The sequence below is a fragment of the Calonectris borealis genome, chromosome 19, assembly GCF_964195595.1.
Source record: "Calonectris borealis chromosome 19, bCalBor7.hap1.2, whole genome shotgun sequence".
Lineage (NCBI taxonomy): Eukaryota > Metazoa > Chordata > Aves > Procellariiformes > Procellariidae > Calonectris > Calonectris borealis.
Window position 1 is genome coordinate 4,142,406 of NC_134330.1, and position 22,838 is coordinate 4,165,243.

The window sequence follows — 22,838 nt, forward strand, 5'->3', positions numbered from 1 at the left end:
ACCTACAGCAAAGATGTTAGTTAATTACGTAGTTACTGTGATGCAGTTCTGAATTGTTAGACGTAACCTGGTTATGTTCTGTTAGAAACTCCTGTATAATAACTTGGAGAACATTTCCATCTAATTGAAAGATGTTTAGTACCTTTCACCCAAAGTGTTTCTACACCATCATTTGTATTAGTCAAGAAGTCCATCTTTGTAATTTGACGTCTTTGTAATATACTCCTTTTAATGTAATTTTAAAAAATTAGAAGTCTATATGAGATGTCTAGCGAGCAACAGTTCAGATCCATACATACAGGCATCCTTGTCTGCAAATGAAGAACGTGGCATCTGGAATCAGAAACGCTTGGTTTGGTTCCTGACACTTTTGCTAACTGGACACTGGTCGCTTTAGCTCTTCTTTGGTATAAATAGAGGTGAGAAGACAGGTGGTACACTTACAGGTATTAAAGCTTACAGAAGCAACGCTACTAAAAATTAAGTGTAGCTTTCAACGAGAAGGACAATGTTCCTCAGTTCGCTATGACTCTGTACATGCTTTGCTCAACTAATTTTGCCTTGGTTTTTCCATGTGTGCTTTCATTTGCGTAAGTGCATTGATAGGAGCACGTACAAAAGGTGGCATCTTCTTGGGATATCGGTTTCTTTAGACACTCTTGAAATGTTATACTTATGACCTTAGTTTTGCAAGGTATACAACTGGTAGATCAAAGTACGCAGACAAATAGATCCTTGACCTTGTATCTATGTACTTGTCTCGGAAATAAAAGTAAGGCAATACAATAGCTGTGCTGAAAATGTAGTTCTGTGCTTGAAATCTTCTCACACAGACACACACCCCCCCTCTCCCCGCCACCCACCCAAAGAAAACCTGAAATGCTCATGCTTGGAAAATGTCCTTAGCTTTGATAATGCTTGCTTTTAGTCTTTTAGTTCATTTCCATTAAAAACAAAACAACATAATAAACGTATATTAGCTACGTTTCAAGTTCCTTTTCAAATTCATGTCAGTACTTTAAAATGTTTGCTGTATGTTAAATCCAGGATTCGTACATTCATGCATATTTCGTGCCTATATCAAATACAGTAATCAGTCACAAGATTTGTTTTAGTGTATACTGATTAAATATTAGTCTTAAAGCTATGGTAGAATGTCTTATTTATTTGTATGTACAGGTTAACATTTTGTCCATGTTATGTCCATGGTCCATTTTGTCCATGTGTCCATTTTGTCCAACACCTTTTTTCTAACAACTGCCCAACACTCTTCAGGTATGTAATGTACTATGGAGACAAAGTAAATCCCCATGATAGAAAACAGACAAATGTGACTTAAGTTTTATTCTTTCTCGTCATGGTGTTCATGCTAGTTGAAATGCACAAACACATTTAAACATTCATTGTTCTTTTTTATAAAGAAAACACTTAAACATCAAAGTCAAGAGAAATGGTGGCTTTTAGGAGAAAAGTGTCAGCTAATATAAAAGAGAGGCTTGTCTGGATGAGAGCGAATTCAATGAAGTCAAACCTTTTTTTTTGTCCAAAAAAGCACCCCAAAACAACAAACCTGCCATTTCTGGGACACAGAATGTTTCATTACTGTCTTAACCTCAAGTGATTTTTTCACTACAGCTCTAATTAAAAGCGTAGGCTTGTTTTTAAAATGCTTTCTCAATCAACCTTGGTATATTTAGAAATCCTTTACCTTCGTAAGTTCTGGGGCAGCTTCCAGGTGAAAAAACCCAAAAAGCTCAGTCTCTTAAAATCCAGTGATTATGTCTTTTTTTCTTTAAACATGTCTTCTTTTCTTTAAACAGGTCAAAAGACATCGCTTACTCAAGAAACTGAACTTCTGGAATCCCTGCTTCAAGAAGTAGAACATCAGGTGATTATGAAAAGAGCTGAAATGTTGTGTTACATAGATCCCTCCTCAGTTGGCCTTTCTTTATATTTTATTTATTTTTAAACTATTAATTGATGGATATTTCTTGAGGGTATCTTTTCATTTAAGTGGCCTTAGGTTGCACAATTTCTTCTTAAAAACAAGTGTGTCTTCTCGAAGTAATGAAAGGTGTTCTCTTCTGTTGCTTGAAAAACTAGTGCAGGGATCAATAGCAATATCATATAAAACTACACAATTACGTGTTTGTTGAAGGTAACTTAGCGTTTAGACGATGTGGTAGATTCTGTTAGTTCTGCTGTTGCCAACTGCATATGAATAGTGGAGGCTATAAATGTATTCCTTTTTCATTCCCTGCACTGCTTTTGATTCAGTAAGAATGCTAAGCTGGCTTTATCACCTGATCAGCGATTATCATGCTCTCCTTGCACTTAAGTTAATTATTTCATACCTGTAATGGAATGTCTTAGTTGAAGAATCGATGACATCAGGAGGATGAGTGCTCCTGCATACCACGCATCAGCATATTCTTTTTGTCTGTTTGTTGAGAGCTCTCTGTGTATAGATCATTCAGAAATTACTGTGTTGCAGCCCAAATGAGGACCTTCGAAATCCTGAATAGCAGTGCGTATGCAACTCTGCAGATCAGCTTCTCTTTTCAGAAAAAAAACATTAAAATAATAACAAATTGATGCTAGTGAAACATGACCTCTTCTCCCTCCAAAATAGGAGGAAAAGCTTACTAACTAAAAAAAATTATGAAAAGATGCAGACATCTGGCAACTGTGTAGGTGTCTACTGTTTGTTTAAAGTCATCATACATGTCTTTGTCAAGAGAGGCTTTGAATTTCGTATTCTTTTTGTGGAAGTAATAGAATTGTTTGAAGAACTCATAGCAAAAATTGACTTTATAAAATGTACATATTAGTCTCACTTAAGCCTGACAGAAAGTTTGAAATGTAAGTTTAAGATATGTTTTTCCAGTGTTTACTAGCTATTCAAGGGTCATGTAAGATGAGATTTTTTTTTTTTTTCCCCCCTTCAGATTTTGAAAAGACCTTTCTTATTACACTGGTTTTGTAAGATATCTCGAAGGAAGTGGATTGAAGTGGTTTTTTGGCCTGCTATTTAAGATAATATAGACTTTGTTTTGTTCAAATTTGGATGAACGAACAAAAGTACAGTGCTTGGCAATAAAGAAATAACTAAAATGTAAAAGAACTATCTAATGTCACAGGAGCTTGTATTGCTGTGTTGTGATGTATTTGAGCAAATTATCCCAATGTCTAATTAAGTGTCCTTTCCACATTGATTTACTTTGTTATTGTTGCGTAAACACAGTAATAGGTGTGATTTGGTATTAATCAGATACCTTATATATAAATAAGTTTAACCTAAGTTACATAGTCGTTGCTGTAACTTTCATTGTAGAATTTGACAGAGTCTTAAATATTTAGGACTTCCCAAATGGTTTGCACAGACTTTGGAGTGAGACAGAATTAGAATATCTATTTCCATTTCCTAACAGAAATTTTAGAACACATGACCATTGGCTATCATAGGCAAATTCTTAGTCTTAAGAGCTGACAGTTTCAAGGGAAATCAAACCCAAACAAATGGGAAAAAAAATCCCACACAATCTCCAAGCTTCATTTTACATTGCATTGTGGGTAATCTTTCTGAAGCTGTGACAGACATGCAATTTATTTGTTTAAAAACAAAAGTGGTCAAAACCTATGATTTCCACAAGGATTTTTTTTCTTTCTTGTTTTTTTCTGATATAGTTACGATCGTGCAGTAAGAGCGAGTTGATATCCAAAAGTTCAGAGATCCTGATGATGTTCCAGCAGGTTCATCGGAAGCCTATGGCCTCATTTGTCACTACTCCTGTCCCCCCAGATTTCACAAGGTAAGCATTGCATTTCCTTTCTGTTGTAGTTTGAACTTGAAAGCCATCTTATGAAGGTTTGTTTTGCTTGTTAAAAAATGTTTAAAGGAACTTAGAGGAGAGTATCTATTTCCCATTTTACTGTACCACTGTATGGAGGAGGATGTTCCAGTGAATCTGGGAGGTAAACGTATTCTTATGTGTGTCAGCCTTTTGTAAAACTAGGACAGGAGAGTACCAGTGTATTTTAACCTGTGGGTTTGAAAGAGTGGATGATAGGCGGCTGATGGATAGGTTGCTGGAGAACTTGCCTGATACTCACCTATAGCGAGGGGGAGTCATACTTCTTAGCTATATGAGCAATGGCAGTGGTAATCTGTGGGGTAACATGATTCTGTCCATTTCTGTGTTAAACTTGATATCTCTGACGGCATTTGCCTCCACGCTTATACACTGGAACTGATAAACTGCTTAACTTTCTCTTCTTAGTAACCTATGCTGCAAGTAGGCTTTTCTGTTCCAGCAGGGCTTATTTTCTGTCTGTAGTCCTTGCTGGGGAGTCAGGACAGTGGGTTCCAGCGGACAATTTTTTTTCTTTTTTACACTTAGTTTACTGATTTGTCCTTTTTCTCTTATTATTGGGTCATTTAGTATATAATTGCAAGGCTCTCATGAGATGCCTCTGCAGGTCACCTTAATTCAGAACGTATAGCCAAAATCACTGCATAACACAATTCTTCATAAAGAGAGTACTGCTAGTGCTGGGTTCTGAGGAGGTCTGTTGAGAGTTTAGGCTAGCTGGCTGAAAGGCATCTCCAAAAAATTAAAAGTAGAAGAGGTCTTAGAAAAATTCCTCAAATCATTTTGTGTTCTCTAGCAAGAATCAGTGTGGCTTGCTTTTAAATGCAATCTCAAAACTATTGTCTTGACATGTTTTCTGAAAAGAATAATTAAATGCACCTCTGAGGAGAGTTTAAATCTGAATATTCATTTTCATTTCATTGTGGGGGAAGTGGACCACTACACAATGGCAGTAACGTATCTCCTGCTCTGAAACACAAACGATTTAAGCTTTGTACTTTCAGCCATAAAATAGTTTCATCCTTTCTAGAACTACCAAGGAGTCTTACGTTAAAAATTAACCATATTAAGAGTTTGTTAGCCATCACAGGTAAACGGGAAAATTCTCTTAAATACTCCTGGTTGCTCTTCCCTTCATAACATAAAATATTTGTTTTATTGTGTGATATCACATGGAGAGGTACTGGGGAGAAGGCTTATATATGGTATTTTCAGAACTGCTGAAATAACCCAGTGTAGTCCTAGTGAATTTCAGTGGCTCTGGTAACCTAAATCATCTTAAGTACTTCTAAAGATTCCAAAAGTTGGGATTTCTAATGTCATGTTATTCAACTCTAATATATTTTTTTTTCCGCCCCTCCCCAGTGAATTGGTTCCAGCCTATGACTCAACTACATTTGTCTTGGAAAACTTCAGGTAAGAATGTATCTTAAATTACTGTGAATATCGGGAAGCTTTTTCTGTTTCTTCTGTACATGAGTAGTATTCTTTAAAACACTATAGAGTGTTTTACACTACAGAAAACTGTTAGATATGAACTCAGCTGTAGGAATTCAATCAAAAATCTCTTGTTTACCAGGTGAACAACAATTAACCCTAGCTAAACTGTCAGCTAAAAAGATTTTCCACAATAAAGGCAAACTACTTATTTTTCTTTTTAAAAAAGATTGAATAATTTTGTAAGGAATACATATATTTGTATGGACGCTGAACATTTTGCATGGGCCTCGTGTGCTGCTACATTCTCTGTGCAGCAAGGACGGTTCTAGAGTGTAAGAGTGCAAGTGTATATGCAGCTTACTGCTTCATGGAGGGTTTTGCTTTGTCCCAATAGCAAATGTTTTTTCTCCTTTCTCAATAGTACGTTGCGTCAGCGAGCAGATCCTGTTTACAGTCCACCTCTTCAAGTGTCAGGACTTTGCTGGAGGTTAAAAGTTTATCCAGTGAGTTATATTTTCAACTAGAGTTGTTACCCCATCCAAAACATGTGCATTCATGTGCTTCTCTTGTAAGGAAACATCAGTTAGTTTCTTCTCATGTTGTATATAAAAAAGCTGTATGAAAAGAACATAAGATTGCAGACTTGGTCACCAACCATTGGAGTATTCCCTCTCTGCCTCCAGATAACCAGCATGAACATTCTCACTATAGTTAATCTGGGTAATTTAAAAGCAATTAAAAAATGGGTCTTACAAATATACCATAGGAACTTTAATAGATATTTTTACCGTATTTGTCTGAGTGGTTTTTGCAGATGTTTCTTGCAGCACTGAGGTCTAGAAACTTACCATATTTATGTTTATGAATAATCCTTATTTGGGAAGTTGGGAGGAGGACAAGCTATTAGTTGAGAGGGAATCTGTTTTACTGTGTGTCCAGTTCTCAAATGCTGGCATTAGTACAATACGCACATTTTAACGTCCTTTCAGTGGGCTGAATATTCAGATTTCAGAAACGTCGTCTCTGTCAGTGTTGGAATGTTAACCTACAAGGTGTGATCTTTTTACAGTCCACTAGTCTGGTCAGTGCTCCCAGGAACCTCTGGCTGCTACTACAGCTGTGTTTGGAGAAATATGTGTTTAGTGGTGGAATACAAGTTTTGTTTGTTAGTGATTTACATGGCATCTTCAGAGAACTGGATTAATCTGTTAAGCCCACATATGCACAGAATTGTATTCTTGCAATGCAGAGGCAGACCCCTGTGTAAGTTTTCACAGTATTGTATATTCAGGATTGACTACAAAAGGTGTGCTGTCAGAAGGCATTAAACTTTATTTTTTAAATGGTAAGTTGAAATGTTTCTTCAACCTAGAGGATTCAAGTTGAGCCATTCTTCATCCTTGATTAAGGTGAGTGTGATGGAGGTTTTGCCATATTTTTTCTTGATTTCTGGTGATTCTAATATTGTTTATCAGTTAACTGACCTAACTTTTTCACATTGCATGTTTTTTCTAAAGAAATTGCTTTTCTTTCAAAAATTAAGTGGCTTTTAAATGCAGCTGTATGTAAAATATTTCAGAACTAATGTTTAACCTGAGCTGTTTTCATGTTGAGAGTTTGAGAAGAATTGGACTGTAATAAACAGATGAGTAGATTTTATGAGCTTTTTAATTGTTTTTTCTACATGTTAAATAAATATTTTTCCAATAGATTGACAAGTGTTTGTCTACTCAGTCTTCCACTTAATTGAACTCCTAAAATGCTAATAGAATAACTAGAGCTCTGTTTTGAGATTTATGTCTGAGATACCAATACTAGAGTGCGTATGTGCTTCCAGATGCAAACTCTATGGTGATTCAAGAGTCCTAGGTCAGAGAAGACTAAAAATCAAAACTAGCATACAAAGTAGACTACTGCTGCAAATTCTGTATTGACTGAAGCTGTTTTCTAAACTTCTAAACACTCAAGGGTATATCGAGGTGTTTTGGTGTTTTGTTTTGTTCCCCCTCCCCCACCTCCCCCCAGTTTTTGCTTTCTTTTTAAAATTAATTTATCTCTCTATTTTGTTTATTTCAAGGATGGAAATGGAGTAGTACGGGGCTACTACCTCTCTGTGTTCTTGGAGCTGTCAGCTGGATTGCCGGAGACATCCAAGTAAGCAAACCTGTAGTAAGAGCAGCCGTTCTTTTTTTCTATTGGCAAAGCATCTGGAGAGATTTGCAAAGAATGACCTCAAGTTCAGTAGTGTTGCTAGGGACTGATGCAGAGCACTCTTGAGAAGAATAGTGAGACTTCTGTTGTCCATTGAGCTTTGAATTGTGCCCAAAGATAATATTTTAAAGTTGTTACTCTGTGGTTTTCTCAAGGTAAAAAGCAAGCTGGCAAAACAACCGGTAAGAGTATCTGTCTCCTAGTATTCAATCCTAGAGTTGGTTTACCACTCTACTCCCTATTACTGCTTTCTCCCCCCTTGTACTGTCTGTATAAGTGTTCAGTAAAATTTTAAGACTGAATCACCTCTTCAGCTGGACATGCAAGCCTCCCAGGAAGTGCAGTTCTGTTAAACTTGACGCATTCAGCAATGCTGACATCTTTGTTTTGGTATTAATACCTGTGATCTTCCCCTGCGTAGGTATGAGTACCGTGTAGAAATGGTTCACCAGTCCACCAACGATCCCACTAAAAACATAATTCGAGAGTTTGCCTCCGATTTTGAAGTTGGAGAATGCTGGGGTTACAACAGATTCTTTCGTTTAGACTTGCTAGCCAATGAAGGCTATTTAAACAGGCAAAATGACACTGTGATCCTAAGGTAAGGAAGACAGCTTGGTGGGGCTTTTTTCTGCTATCATGTCACAAAATATCACACCTACAACTGAAATAGGAAATAATTAAGTAGTTGAATTTAAAATAATTGTGACATGTTTTGTCATAAATGGATTTCACTGTCAAAAGCTTTAAAGAAGAAAATATGCTGAAGGGAGTTGTGGAAAGTACATCTCTTCCTTTGAGAAGTAGCTATGCTTGATGCTAATAAGCCTGGGTTGGAGTTCTGTAGCTAACTGAATGAAAGGAAAAAGGTGTTTTCTCCCCCTCTTTAGAAATAGTTGTAGTGAGCACAGGAGAACTTTGGGAATGAGGGAGGTCTGTAATGTAAGAGAACTAATGCCGTCAATGGAAATTATGACAAAATATAGAAGCTTTATCTATCTACTTCAAATATTCTCTGTACAGTCCTACTCTTGCTCCTGTTAAATGCTTTGTAGTGTGTTAATTTTTTTAGTGTTGGTTTGTGAAGATAACCACCTCTCATATAACTGCCTCTCCTACAAAAAGCTTACTGTTGCCATTCAGTGCATTCAGGATACTGAGTATAGAAGTATATGTTGTCTGTTAAGTTTATTTTATCACTAGATTTCAGGTTGTCTGATGTTCTTATGCAGGGCTTTTTGGATTGGGGGGCGGGGGTGGGAACAACAACAAAAAAAAAACCACCACCACCAACAAAAACCCCTTTTGAAATGTTCCTTTGAAGGTTCCAAGTGCGCTCACCAACCTTCTTCCAAAAGTGCCGAGATCAACACTGGTACATTGCTCAGTTGGAAGCAGCTCAGACAAGTTATATCCAACAAATAAATAACCTTAAAGAAGTAAGTGGGATGTATATTAATGTAAAATCACCTTTACAGGTGCCCAGTAATTACCTGGTTTAGGTTACAGTGTTCACATGTGACAATTGTGTGTGTTTGGGTTGCCATTGCTAGTTTGATATTGGCGTTACTAAAATAGTATATATGCAAGTCAACAAACTTACTTGATTTGATGATGATGCTCCATTGTGGTCTTCTATGTATACTTTTGTGTATCCTTCTAATATTTAAGAGGCTTGCGATTGAACTTTCCCGGACTCAGAAATCACGAGGCATTTCACCTCCAGACACTCATCTTAGTCCCCAGAATGATGATGGTCCAGAAACAAGATCAAAGAAATCTGGACAAAGCACTGAAGTACTACTTGAGAGTGTTGCTGCTCCAGGATTAGTGCGAGATAGCAAGGAAGAGGAGGAGGAGAAGATCCAGCACGAAGACTTTAATGTAGGAATTGTCTTTTTCCTGCCTCTTTGTTTATGTGTAGCTTTTTATGATAGGATAGCAGTAGAAACATAAGTGAACTTCTGAACTGTAAATTAGATTTATTATCCTCTGAGTGGAAATAGGAGATAAGACACTCGAGAGCTAGCAGCGAGAGATGACACTAGAGAGATGTTCCAGAACAGAGCTAATAGATCCCACCACAAAAAAGCTTCCAAGTTGCAGCTGAAAAATCCAACTTCTGTTTGTTACCAGCTTTTATTGTGCTTTGAGACCCTCCTAACTCCTGTACGATAGTGTGACACTGGGGAGAGAGAGTTTCTGTTCATAGCTTTTGGTGAATGCATCAAAGTGCAACTGAAATGTTTCTTCTTTATAAAGACTGTTCTGTTTTTCCTACAGCACGAGCTCTCTGATGGTGACTTGGATATAGATCTTGCTGGAGAAGACGAAGTGAACCACCTTGATGGTAGCAGCTCTTCAGCTAGTTCGACAGCAACTAGTAACACTGAAGAAAATGATATTGATGAAGAAACTATGTAAGTAACTTAAAATGCCTTTCAGATCATCCCAATTCCAGTGGAAACTGATTCATTTGCCATATCACAGTTATGATGTGTGGGGGATTCCAGTGCAATGTGAGGGGTGTTTCCTATACTGGAAACAACATGAACTGATATAGTTAACGCTAAACATTGAATTTTTGGTCAGCTAGTTACTATCTTTCTGATCTCTTCATTTATTTTAGTGTTGTATTCTGTCTTTGACAAGTGATAGTCTGTGAAAGTTCTTTCCCAAAACACTATTAAGAAATCTGTTTCTACACTGTAGCGGAAGAGAGGTTTGGTATTAGGAAGTGTTGTAGTAGTAGTAGAGTGATAATAAAGACAGTTACTTAAACTAGAGAATTTAAGCTTCTTAGCTGAGACGATAATGTCAAATCCTAGAATCTTCATTAAAACATGAGAATGTGTTGTAACACATACAAATATAGAAGCTTGCAGGATCACATTTTACATTCTAGATACGTATGACACTTTTGGGCTCACTTGGTTAGTGAGTCAGTCATTTAATTAACACACTTTGATTTGTTCAGTTTGTGTAGTTTGGAATGCAGAAAATACTATTTACAGTACTTCATGTTGTTTTCAAGGTATGTGCCATAACGTTTAACAAGAGCTGACAGAAGCTAATAATTGTATTCTCCTTTTGTCACCCCAATGATCCCCTAAGGTCTGGAGAAAATGACGTGGAATATAGCAGTAACATGGAGTTGGAAGAAGGAGATCTCATGGAGGATGCAGCAGCCGCTGCTACTCCTGGAGCATCAGGTATGAAAAACAGCCTTCAGAATTCCCATATATGCGAAACGCTGTTGGATTCCTTCCCCTGTTCTTCTTGGAAACAACACCAAGCTGTGTGTTCTGCAGGCATTTCTATTTTTGGAAATGCTGCATCATGTGGTTTGTACTGATTGTTGCAGTCTAGCAGGAACATTTCATTGGTTCAATAGGAAAAAAAGGGAGTAATCTTCTGAATGTGCTTGTTTAAAAAATGATACATAAGTTTGGAGAGAGGCTTTTCTGCCTCTGAAACCCCTTCCATTCTGATCGAAAGTAGACTGACAAGAAATTTTTACTGATGTCTGTGTGGCCTCTGAATGCGTGACACATTCACTTAGGTTTTAGTGCACTGTAAAACCTGAGGTATGTGGAGGGAATGAAGTAAAGAATCCTTACAAGTCAAGCAGAAATATATTTTAAATGCAATAATGAAAAGTCGCTCTAAGATTTCTTGCAGCCTAGAGATGCTTATAGCCCAAATTAGCCATAGGTTAATAGATTCTGAAAGAAATATATGTATATTGACTGTAAGTATATTTATTTATGGCAAAGATATGAGAAGTGGCATTCACTGGAAGTGGTATTTATGCTGCTGTGGAAGTCTGCTAGTGCTTGAAAGACAGAATTCCTTAACTGTCCTGCTTTTAGCTGCTGTTTCAAAACTTCTTGAAAGTTTCTTGTGAGCTAGGAAGTTGAGGGACATGTCTATTTCCTTCTGAAAGGATAGCCTCTAGAGTAGGAGCACAGTGGCTGTAGAAACAGCATTTATTTAGGAGCTTTCAGAAAGTACTTTTTAACCACATTTGTAAAAGCTGACACAACCTCTTCACTTGAGCTTCTTGCATTTACCTGCCTGCACTATTTTCCAGTCTGAATGTTAGTAGTGTCACCTGTCTGTGTTGGAAGGGAGTCCTACTAAACTGTGCAATTTTAATCTCGCAGATCTAACTGTTTTCTTTGAAGACTCTTCATCTTTTGAGTGCCTTGGCCACTATGTAATGGGAACATCATAACACAGAGCAGAACTCAACTGAAGATCTCCTCTCCCTTAACCTAATTGGTGGGGGGAACCTAGAAGCTTTATGTGCATTTCTTCAGAATAAATGCTCTTTGTATTGATTTGTTTACCAATCTTATTTATTAGGAGATTTACACAAAATATATGAAGTGAAACCCTTTTTTTTTTTTTTTTTTTTTCCCCCCCCTTCCCTTCTTTTTTTTCCCCTCTGGTGCTTTTTAGCTTAAACTTTTAGTTAGAAGCATATCTGATTGCTTTCAGAATCCATAAATCCATGAAATAATGCTGATATCTTGTTAAGTTTCTTGGAATGTTTTCATTCCTCATCTGCTTGTAGAACTCTGTCTTTTTGTTTTTACAGGGAATAATGCATCACCTGTGTCTTGTATATGCAGTCTTTCTCTGTAACTCTTCCTTAGGTACTAGCCATGGCTACACCGGTGCAAGTGGAAGACCTTCACGGCGGGGAGGAAGTGCCCTAGGCTCGACAGCCAGTAGCAGTTTACTAGATATAGATCCCTTAATTTTAATCCACTTGTTGGATCTAAAAGAGAGAAATGGTATGGAAAACCTTTGGGGCCTTCAGCCACGTCCACCTGCCTCTCTTCTGCAGAACCGAGGTAACTGTACATCAAATATCAAATGGTGTAATTCCAACCTGGAAATGCCTCTGAGAATGCAGTTGCAGAGTTAAAAGCAGATCTGAGGAGGGGAGGGTGAAAAGAGGATGACAAGCAGCCCTTTTCGTTGGTAGCTAAACTTCCATGTCCTCATCGGTACGCTGCATCTTACTGCCTGCTCTAACACATTCTTTGCCTGAATGGTTGATCTCAGCTTGAGAACGCCAGATGACTCAACTAAAAACAGAAGCGTATATCAAGGAGGGTCTTCTCATCTTTTCTTGGGAGATGTGTCTGAACTGGCTGTCTGTTTTGTGTGGCAACATTGTAGAGATACAGTTCATGCAGTTTCTTTGACTACAACTGTGGGAGATGAATGAAAGGTCCTTTTCTGGAAGGGGTTGGCACTAAAAGACAAAACAACACAGAACAGCTATCTGCTGAGAACACAGTTACACCTCTCGCTTCATACAGTTTGTACACTTAGTGGTTGAGAGTACTAGGAGCACGGTGTATACTAACAGGAAGATAAATCCTGGAATTTACTTCTGTATGAAAAAGGCGTTTAAAACAGAACTAGAAAAATGCATGAAGTAGTAAGGCTGGAAAAGCACATGTAAGTACTTGTGGAAGAAAAATGGATCAAAATGTCAGGAGCCAAAAATAGTGCTGGTATTTAAATAATTGAAGACTTCGAAGAGTATTTGTGGTTCAGTTGGGATCCTTCAACGGAGAACACCAACTAACTTCATGTACAGCAAAAGCAAGGTAGCTGGCAATTCTGTCACCCATGGCTATTACTGAAGGTTGCTTGTTTCTCTTGTTTTGTAAGTGAAGAATTAAAATTAAATCAAACCTCAATAATACATTTATCATGATTAACACTTATTTGGAGCTAGCTGGCCCACTACTGCAACATCTTATTTCACATCATTCTGAAACAACCATTTGGTGCATTAATAGAACAGAAGAGAAATAATGATCCATTTGCTACAAATAAATGCTTGCTTTTGCTGTAACAATGGCATTGGTGTTACTGAATCTAAAAGCTATCTCAAACTATTTGTCCCTTTGTGATGAGCTTTTTAAATGTAGTCACATAAACAGTCAGATGAATTTTCAGCTGAATGCAATCCGTATTTCCAAAAATGGAAGTCACTTCCATAAGTACGAAGAGGGGAGGCAGCACATGAACGGTAGGTCTCAGCGGTGTTTTGCCTGGAAAAAGGCCCAGACAAGAGGACCTTAAGAGAGGGCATTGCCCTTTGTGCCGTACTACTTGAGCAAGATTAAGCTCTCCTCTTGTGTTGAACGGCTTCCTGGTCATCTTTAGCTACTGGCTACACAGCTGAAATTACCTGTTTTGCTGAGGTTCCCTTAAGTTTTGACTGTTCCCAGAGCTTATTCAAGTCAGTCAGCTAAGAGAAAGCTGCCGTTACATTTGGAGTTTGCCAGACTTCACCTCCTAAGGTGAAGGTTTGTAAGAGCCACTTGGCTTTATGGTTTTGAACAGCTGAATTTGCAGTGAAACACTTACAGAATTTATAACGCTTCAAGTAGACATCAAAGTTGATCTAATGCTGGCTGAGCAGCATGTAGGCTTACCCAGGTATTAGCTCCTTGACCTGATCTTCTGGTGTTAGGTACTTAAGGGAATTCCTTCCCTAGTTTCAGATTTCTTTGAGTTCTGTATATTAAGATGATAAGTTGGTGGTATGAGAATCTTATACACACACTCAACAAATTTTATAAAAACATGTAACAAATTTGACATAAACTGGCAACCAGGCTTGTGAACTCAAGCTTGTCTGGCAATGTAGAGTAGTAGCTCAGTTGTCATCAGAATTCATGCAGCAGTATTGGGAGCCTTGGTTCTTCCAGTGAGCAAGTTCTGGGGCCTTTTTCCATGGCAGGCAGGGAATGACAGTCTGCTGTCCAGGTAGCTCTGCAGTGCTTGCAACCTAAATATTACGGTGCCGTACCAGTACAGAAGAATGTCTCTCTCCCCCTCGTTTTTATAGCAGGGCAAATGGTAGAATTCTTACAGCTGTTAAAAACAGATGTCTGTTTTTATTTGAGAACAGTTTTACTTACTTGTGGTGTTCTTTAACTTTTCCTTTTGATAAAGCATCATCCTATTCTCTAAAAGATCGAGATCAGCGGAGACACCAGGCAATGTGGCGTGTGCCACCTGACTTGAAGATGCTGAAAAGACTTAAAACTCAGATGGCTGAAGTTCGAAGCAAAATGTCTGATGTAAAAAACCAACTGTCGGAAGTGAGAAGCAGCAATGCTGGCTCATGTGATGGACAGCCCAGCTTCTTCTCCATTGAGCAAGGTGCTTTAGCTGCCTGTGGAACGGAAAGCTGCAGCAAGCTGCAAGAAATAGGAATGGAACTACTGACCAAGTCTTCAGTTACCAGTTGTTACATAAGGAATTGTAAGTGCATAGAAAAGGGGGGATTTAAATGTCACTCTTACAGACGTCAGTGGTATAGGTGGTTTATATATCCAGGCATCTGGAAAAAGGTCTTTTATAGTTACTCATACTCAAGTTCAGCTGTAAGAATCCAGAATCGTAAAACCTTTGAGTAAGTAAATGTTACTGTTTCAGCCCTTCTCAGTAAAAGCACCAAAACTTTTGCTCGACAGCCAGTAGCACACCTAATGCAGTGAGAATGTTCTGAAGTTTAATCCAGTATCAAACTGCTCCCCGCTGAAGGTCATTTCTTGTTGACTGCTGCCCTGTGTCTGGCCTGTCTATGAACTTGAGGATGTTTCATGATGCTTGCCAGTGAAAAAAATTTAAAAATTCCAGACTTGCTATACTTTAGTAACTTGAAATCTTGCTAAAATTCAAGTAAGCCAAGGTTCTCTCTGGAGAGACTTTGCCTTTTGAAAAGTGACTTCTTTCAAAGAGGTGTCTGTGTATCAGTCTGTTCAGGTACTGTCACTGGGTCCTACTGGCAGCACTGGTAAGCCAGTGTGGAATCTTTTGGATACCAGCATGAAGACTGCACAAGTGCTTTGTTGCTTATGGTTCTGAACAAAAGCACTTGTTAATCCTCTTTCACTTCCCTGTTGCCTGGGAGAGATGATTTTCCAGCTTTCTGGGTTCTGATTCAAGTTACTGCTTGCATTTTGGAGCCAAGATGAGTAAGAAATACATTATAAACATGAGTGGACTAAAGAACTGGTAGAATAGTTCTGTTCCTCTCCGACTCTTTCAATACCAACCTGCAAAACAGGGCTTTTGCAACTCCAGCAAAGGTCTGTTTTGCATTTCATCACTTCCATAGAGCAGAGAATTTCTTCTCTGATGGTGCACATGAAGAGAAAGAGTGGTGTCTTGAAGTTTGGAGCCCTGAGTTGTGCCATCAATAAGCCATGGAAGGATCAAGCCACTTCATTGGAAGTGCTAGCTTTTGTGCGTTGTGTGGTTTTTAATACCACCTCTTTCCTTAGCAAATGCCTCATCCCTCAAAGGTTACTAAGGCATGGGGCAGTCACTTCATTCTGCATCAGAACAAGAGGAACAGGCATACAGTGCCCTCTGTAAACAGGAGCCATCTTCTGACTTGCATCGAAGCCTAGATCCCCCACCTGTATGGGGTGTGGTGACAGCAGAACTTGGTGTTTTGCTGTTCCGGTTACCACTCCTCCACTCTTCCACCTAGAGGAGTTTCTGTAGCAGGATCCACACTGACACGTGCTCAGGGAATGGTTAGTTTGTCAAGTGGTAAACAGTGTGAGCCCCATAACCTGCCTTTCACTCTTGCTTTTGAGGTCTTTTGTTCCATCCTTATCCTTTATACTTTCATGGTGGCTGAAGCAATCTGGATGATGGCTTCCTGAAGGATGTCTTAATGTAAGGCAAGTGAACAGGATGTGTAGTCTTGGCCGCATCCATAGTTCGCTAAGCTTTCCTCTAGCCCACATCTTTGACAGGAAGCATGTGGAAGGAGTTTTGTGCAGGATTGGGAGTTAATGAGCAGTGAGACTAATATGGAGCTTAACTTCACCTAAAACAAGCATAAAGACAGAATACGGCAGCAGTTTGATTGAACACTTGTCACATCTTAAAATATTTTTGCAGCTGCAAGTAAGAAAAGTAATTCACCCAAACCGATTCGCTCTGGAGCAGCAGGTAGTCTGTCTTTACGAAGAGCTATGGACTGTGCGGATAGTAATCTTCGTTTAAAGGGAGACGGTCAAACTTCTGAAGGTAAACAAGATCATCTTTACTTGTGTGATGTGGTGCATCTGTTGTACAAAAGCTTTTCAAGAAGTCTTTTACTTGGCAACTGAAGTTTCCCTGAAACTTGGCTGGATCTTCTCTCAAATCTAGTTAATGTTATTGTATCTGTGCAGACCTTTGGTAGCTGATCTGCTGTGAAACAGTGCCACACAGTTGATTTATCGGAACATAAATGTATGTGTTACGTGTTACTTCTGGTCTCTCTGAAGATGTTGCAGGAGCTAAGTTTATGGTGAAAATCATAGATCAAAAAGTACTGACCCAGGCTTAAATTGTGACTTAAAGGGAATTCAAGAAAACTCCGGATGCATGTGGTGAGAGAATTGTATGGTATTGCTGCTCCTGAGTTTTACGATGCCCTTCCTTAACTGGTAATGAAATGAAATACCTAACACAGGAATTGGTATTTTGCCCCTCTCAAGTGTTCAGAGAAGGAATGGAGTATCACAATTGTTTTCTTATAATGCTGAGTAGATACAGAAGACTTGGGTGAGAAACTGGTAAATACCATAAAGTCATTCCACAGTGTAACTGTAACCTTTGTGCCCACTTTCACCCTTGTCCGAGACTAGGAAGGCTGCCTTACTGCGGCCGAACGACTTTGCATTGATAGCTGGGAAAAATGACAGTGAAGAGGGTGTCTGTGTTACTAGAAGATAAGTAGGAGATAAGTTTTAACTACACAAGGTGGGGAAGGATTAATCTGTACTTACCTGAGTCTCCCATCAGAAATGGAAGCTGAAATGGAAGCTCTGTGTGTTTAGAGAGCGGATATCAAATGGTATGTGTTGCCCGTACGTTGACTTGAAAATGTAAGCTTTTAAGAGTGAGGGTGGGGAAGGTGTGCTTGTGCGTACACGTGTTTGGAACCAAACTGGTGATGTGAAACAACTGGATGTTTAGCCTCTTGAGATAAGGCTGGATGTGCTTTGTGTTTCTCTCCCTCTTTTCTCAGGTGGCATAGGGAGTTCAAAGTTGAGCAGTCGGCATCACTCTCCCAGGCCCCTGGCTAACAGCAGCGCTTCTGAGGCACTGCCTAAGCCAGAGGAAAGACCTTGTGAAGGTTCAGATTCCGATGTGGGAGTTTCTGGCTTAAATGGCTTAGCTGCTGTAGAGAAGACCAGAAAAGTTGGTGCTCTAGGGTAAGGGCTTTATTCTTTTTTTTCTTCTTGTTATCTCCTCCCCCACCCTCCCTTGATCTAGAAAGGAAAAATACCAATCTGCTAAAACCAGGTGCTTGTAGCGTGGAAGAGAAATTACTTTGAAGTTTACTTGGTTGCCGCTGTTCCCTCTGGATATCAATTTTTGGTTTTATAACTAGGTTACAAGTCGTCATCTTCTTTTTCTTTTTTTTTTTTTATTTTGATCAACCGTGGATGTAGTCTAAAACTTTGATTTGAAAGGCAGGCCCAGTCTGTTTTCCCACTATTCCTTGCAAAATATCCTCTAACTGAAAGTTATCATTTTTGATTTCCTCATTTAAGACAATATTTTTCACCATGACTCCACTTTTCAGCAACTTCATAATAACTCCCTGTTGGCTAACTAAGCTAAGTGCAGTGGAGTTGTGGGGCTTTTTTCCCTAAATAACAAGAGTCACCATTTTTGGAAAATACTCATCATAAACTTTTCCATGGGTTTTTTTTTTTTAAGATTTTAAATATTTCTAAATGAATCAAAGCTGTAAGTTTAAGTGGATATGCAAGAGACTTAAACAGTGAGTAAAACTAGATGTGGCACTAAAAGGATTTGTTTCCATAGCTGGATTAAAGCTGAATTTCTAATGTGGGTTTTTGTATTTCTCCTAAATTCTTTCTTAAGATCAAATTCTAAAGGATGTCGTACAGAAGGAGCGCAGTCAGGTGGTCTGGAAAATAACTCTGAAACTGGTGAACCGCAGGGTATGCTTTCTGAAGGTGCTTCCGCAGGGCCAGAAGAAGGTAAATTGGATGTTGTAGAGGGCAAATGCAGTGTGACAGCACTCCAGTCTATAAATGATCCATTTCTGTAGTGGAAATAGCTTGAAGGGGAAAGAAAAAGAGGGAAAAAAAAAAAGGGGCGGGGGGCACCAAACCCCAAAACCTGTTTTCATGGCTGTTGAACTTCTCTCTAACATTTGGCAGCTGTGGTATAAATCTGAATGAGGAGAGAACATCTCTGTGTCGCTGCTGTCTGTGGTTTCTCTTGGTGACGTTACGGTACAGCAGGAACGTGAAGATCCGGCAGATAATGTTATACGGTGCCGTCTATTTCTCTGGACTACTGGTTGCATTTGTACCTCTTGATACATCTCCAGGTCTTTGCTTTGGTGTTCAGTTGCATGGCCTTGAAAATAATTTCTCATTTAATTAAAATAGTAGCCAGTGACCTTGGCTTTTAAGTCTTCCACCTTCAGGGACAAACCACATTGGTAACTACCTCCACGTCCGCACTAGAATCTCTCCAACACTTCATTCGTGTCGGGTGTTGTGGTACGTAAGCCAGTTTCCTTAGAGACTTGGAGGAAACTTTTCCCCCTCCCTTCCTGCATCCTTTCCATGCTGGAAAAAAATATTACTGCCTTTTTTTTTTTTTTTTTGAAAGTCCACGTAGAAGAGTTTTTCTTATCTTGCTAAAACTCTCCTGCCTTCCACCCCTGCACTAATTTGAATTTCAATGACTGAATTGTAGCGCAAAGCCTATATTAAGGTGCCAGCATCCATCTCTATCTGCAGTGTGCAATATTGTGTAGGAGTTGGCATTTACAGAAGGTCTCTCAGTGACAAAACTGAATTTCTGCTCTTAGTCACTGCAGCGTGATCGTGATGTGCTCCCGCAGCTCTCCTATTATAGCAGAGAGCCTAATAGGAAAATGTTTTAAAAACTGAAATACTTCATTGTTAAAAACCCCAGGAAACAAATACTACATTTTTTTTCCTTTCGGAGGAAAAACTACAGTAGAGTTGGCACCTCACTTAACTACTTGCTGCTTCTTAGCAATGAGTATCAGCTCTTCAGAAGTAAAAGAAGAGAGCAAACCCCTTCTGTCACCTACAAAACTGTACAAAAGGGAGAGCTTTGACTGCTGTCAATGCACACTCAAGGTCTGGCAAAACAAAAGAAGCCACCTTGATTATCAACAGCTATGGTTCTTTCTTGTTGAAAAGCATGGTTTTTGTGTGTGAGACTTGAACAGAGTATTGCCGCTGGAAGAATCTGGTAGGTACATCTGTTCCACGGGTCATACTACCTCTTAAAGGCTGTTTTTTTAACAGTTATTTTCTGTCCTAATTATAGAGGTAGACTGAGCAGCTGGCAGGGGAGTGCAGGTCAGACAGGGAGGAGCTGTGGACACCTGAGTCTGCACTCAGCTGGTGGCGCGTTGGAACTGCTCCTCGAGCTAAGCTGCACAGCAAAATGAGGCTGTTTCCAAAGGCGGTACCCACCGTTCTGTCAGATTCCTTGGTGCTTTGGTGAATACATTTAGCTCTGAAGGTTCCCTCTTGTTCTCCTGCCAGCTCTTGGTATTTGATATTGGTAACTCTTATGTGTGAAAAAGTTGAATGCTCCAGATACATAGATCTGGCTGCCATCACCTTTGCCTTGTGGTTTTTGGCTTTTTGGGCTTTTTTGCAGTCGGGGTGTGTCAGAAGCATGTCCTTCATCTCCTACCAGGAATGAGCAGTGACAGTGACATTGAATGTGACACAGAAAATGACGAGCAGGAGGATGCCACCTCTACCTCGGCGGGGTTTAACCATGCCTTCACTGTCCAGTCCTCAAGCGAAGGTAGAATTGACTGTGAGCCCAGCCCACCTTCCCAAACGCTCCCGCGAGCCTGCCTCAGAGCTCCTGTAATACAGAACCCTGCAGAAGCAGAGATGGCTGGTGCTGTAGAGGTATTAAAGCTCAAGCAAGTGCCAATAAGATATGGAACTCCTCTCTTGGGATCCTAATTGAAAACAGGAGAGGGGAACTCTTTCTAGCCTTGAGAAGTCAGTTTAGGTGAGTCTCCCGGGGAAGCGTTAGAAAACCCGTAGCTCTAGTTCTTGTGAATTGGAACTCCCTGTGTACTGGGATCGGCACTCTAAGTCAGCTGATTTCAGGGAGGAAACCACTGCGTTAGACACGGATTTGCATCTTAATTGGCAGGAATGTGCTTTGAGCACTTCAGTGCAGTTTGAAAAACTCATCTCGTATTTCTTTGAAAAGCTTTAACCTTCTGATCAAATTAAAAGCTGTAAGGTGACATCTGACACTAGGCGAAGTTGACTTTTGGCCTGAATAAGCATCCCACGCCACATTAGCAGCATCGCCTAACAACTCGGCTCAGTAATTGGAGTTTGCTGCTTTGGTGCATGTCTGCAGCAGGCTCTAAAACCTCACAACTCATCAGAAGAATCAAAACATTGCTCATATCTGTGCTTGAATTAAAGATATTTTAAATTTAAAACCCTGTGGCAGCCTTAACTCTGTGTCAGGCACATTGTGTACCGGTGTATTAGGGATGAGGTACAACACGGTGGGCCCTGCAGGTGATGGAATGTTAACTTGCTGTGTTCCGATTGCTCCTCTGGTAAAGGTTACTGGGTTTTTGTTTGTTTTCAGCCTCAGACCGGTGCTCAATGTTCCCGGAGAGTGATGAAGTCGGTCCTGATGATCTCAGCTTTGCTACTGGAGAAGACAGCACCAGGTAATTGTAACTGCTTGCCTTAGCCAGCCTGCGAGGTGGCTGTAGCCCTGGGATTGCACCTTCCCCGTGCTGCTCCTCGAGCTGCAGCGACCCGAGGCGACGTTCATCTTACTGTGAGTAGAGAGGGGGTGCTGGGGTCTCCAGGAGACCAACAGAGACGAGCGAGCCCCTGGTCTGCTTCTGTGTGGCTACCCTGCCTCCCCGGGGGCCGTGCGGCTACCTGCGTTTTTAAGGCAGTCTTCAGAAATCACACAGTGCTGAGGGAGGGCTGGCTGAGAGAGTTGTGCATGCTTATGTGGCCATCAGTAGAAAACTCTGATTGGATTTAAGTACCTGGCATAAAATTTTGACTCTTAAGGTTGTATTTGCTTGAAGCCTTAAAGCTGTCCCAGTACGAGGGTTTTCAGTGAAAGCTGACTTTCTCTGGAGCAGATAGAGAACGGGCTTGGGGCCTGAAGACCTGCCAGCTCGCGTCCCTGGGAGGAGATGCGTTTATTCACTGGAGCTTAGTCCAAGGCTGTTGTTCATGGCTGTGTGCGCACTCCATTCTGTGAACACCCTTTTGTGTGGTTCTTCTACACTCGTCTTAAACCTGTTACTGGGGCAAAGTGACCTTTGAAGGCCTTACACTGAGGGTTGCATTCCTGCTGGCTCTGCCAGCTTCAGATGCTCTGAAAAAATGTGCTGGAGCCCTGTTTCAGGATGTGTGTCCTGTTGTGTCATTGGAACAACAGCGAATGCGTGAATGTCCTCTTTTTAAACGGTATGAACCGGTTGTGTAAGACCGCTGAATCCCGCAGATGCGACGGATCGGGAGTTGGGGTGAAGTAGCGGCCGCAGAAGTTGTTTTCCTCAGTCCGTGGTGTGGACCAACTGAACACATTGCCAAACTCTTTGCCACTGTGCGTTGCGTTTTGAGCTGCTAAACTACTTGTGAAGCTATGATGAAAGCTGAATAACTGGTTAGTGACAAAGCATGAATAACTGTAACCGATAGTTGTCCTCGTCTCGGCTGGCTGTACTGACGTTCATTTCTGTATGAATGTTCCACAGTGGAAGTGCTGTACAACTCATAGTTTAAAACTGTTTGCACTTTGTTAATAAAATGAATGTTGAAATCTGGTGTGAAACTTCAGACATTTGCGTGTAAATAAGTAAAAGGGTAGAGCATGTCTGTTAGGGTAAGCAGGATGCTGCTACCACACCTGACTTGCTCTTTCGTACGGGGTTGCTGTAATGCCTGACTGCTTATCAAAGAACTTTTTCCTGCCATATACCTGTCACTTTTTTCCTGAATTAGTCAATGAAAAGCGCTTAAATCCATCTGGGGTTTTTAAAGCTATGTTTGTAGAAGCCAGACCAAATGCTTAAATCTTATATATTCAAATCGGAATGGAGGAGGACCAGCAGTTTTGAACCCCTTTGTACAACAAGTTTCTGTATTTCTCAGCGACAGGAAGGAGATGCAGCTCTGAGCTGCCTCGTGCAGGGATTGTTCCAGCTGCTGAGCACCGAAGGTGGCC

At 40.1% G+C, this 22,838-nt stretch overlaps 1 protein-coding gene across 12 annotated transcripts in view; it reads left to right on the top strand.

The window, feature by feature from the left end:
• TRIM37 (tripartite motif containing 37) overlaps window positions 1-22,445 on the top strand; it is a 37,738-nt gene extending 15,293 nt beyond the window's left edge. For 3 of the 12 annotated variants that reach the window (XM_075168471.1, XM_075168481.1, XM_075168480.1), the window contains 18 exons: window positions 1,821-1,888; window positions 3,688-3,812; window positions 5,238-5,288; window positions 5,734-5,815; window positions 7,390-7,466; window positions 7,945-8,124; window positions 8,848-8,962; window positions 9,195-9,407; window positions 9,807-9,943; window positions 10,638-10,735; window positions 12,185-12,385; window positions 14,514-14,825; window positions 16,482-16,610; window positions 17,599-17,785; window positions 18,465-18,583; window positions 20,259-20,521; window positions 21,231-21,315; window positions 21,748-22,445. In XM_075168471.1, coding sequence (XP_075024572.1) covers window positions 1,821-1,888; window positions 3,688-3,812; window positions 5,238-5,288; window positions 5,734-5,815; window positions 7,390-7,466; window positions 7,945-8,124; window positions 8,848-8,962; window positions 9,195-9,407; window positions 9,807-9,943; window positions 10,638-10,735; window positions 12,185-12,385; window positions 14,514-14,825; window positions 16,482-16,610; window positions 17,599-17,785; window positions 18,465-18,583; window positions 20,259-20,521; window positions 21,231-21,315; window positions 21,748-21,869 — 2,564 coding nt within the window. In that variant the 3' untranslated portion in view covers window positions 21,870-22,445. Of the gene's footprint in view, window positions 1-1,820; window positions 1,889-3,687; window positions 3,813-5,237; window positions 5,289-5,733; window positions 5,816-7,389; window positions 7,467-7,944; window positions 8,125-8,847; window positions 8,963-9,194; window positions 9,408-9,806; window positions 9,944-10,637; window positions 10,736-12,184; window positions 12,386-14,513; window positions 14,826-16,481; window positions 16,611-17,598; window positions 17,786-18,464; window positions 18,584-20,258; window positions 20,628-21,230 lie in introns of all 12 variants that reach the window. The other 9 variants (XR_012676561.1, XM_075168474.1, XM_075168475.1 and 6 more) reach the window with 9 other exon arrangements.
• Window positions 22,446-22,838: the final 393 nt, after the last annotated feature.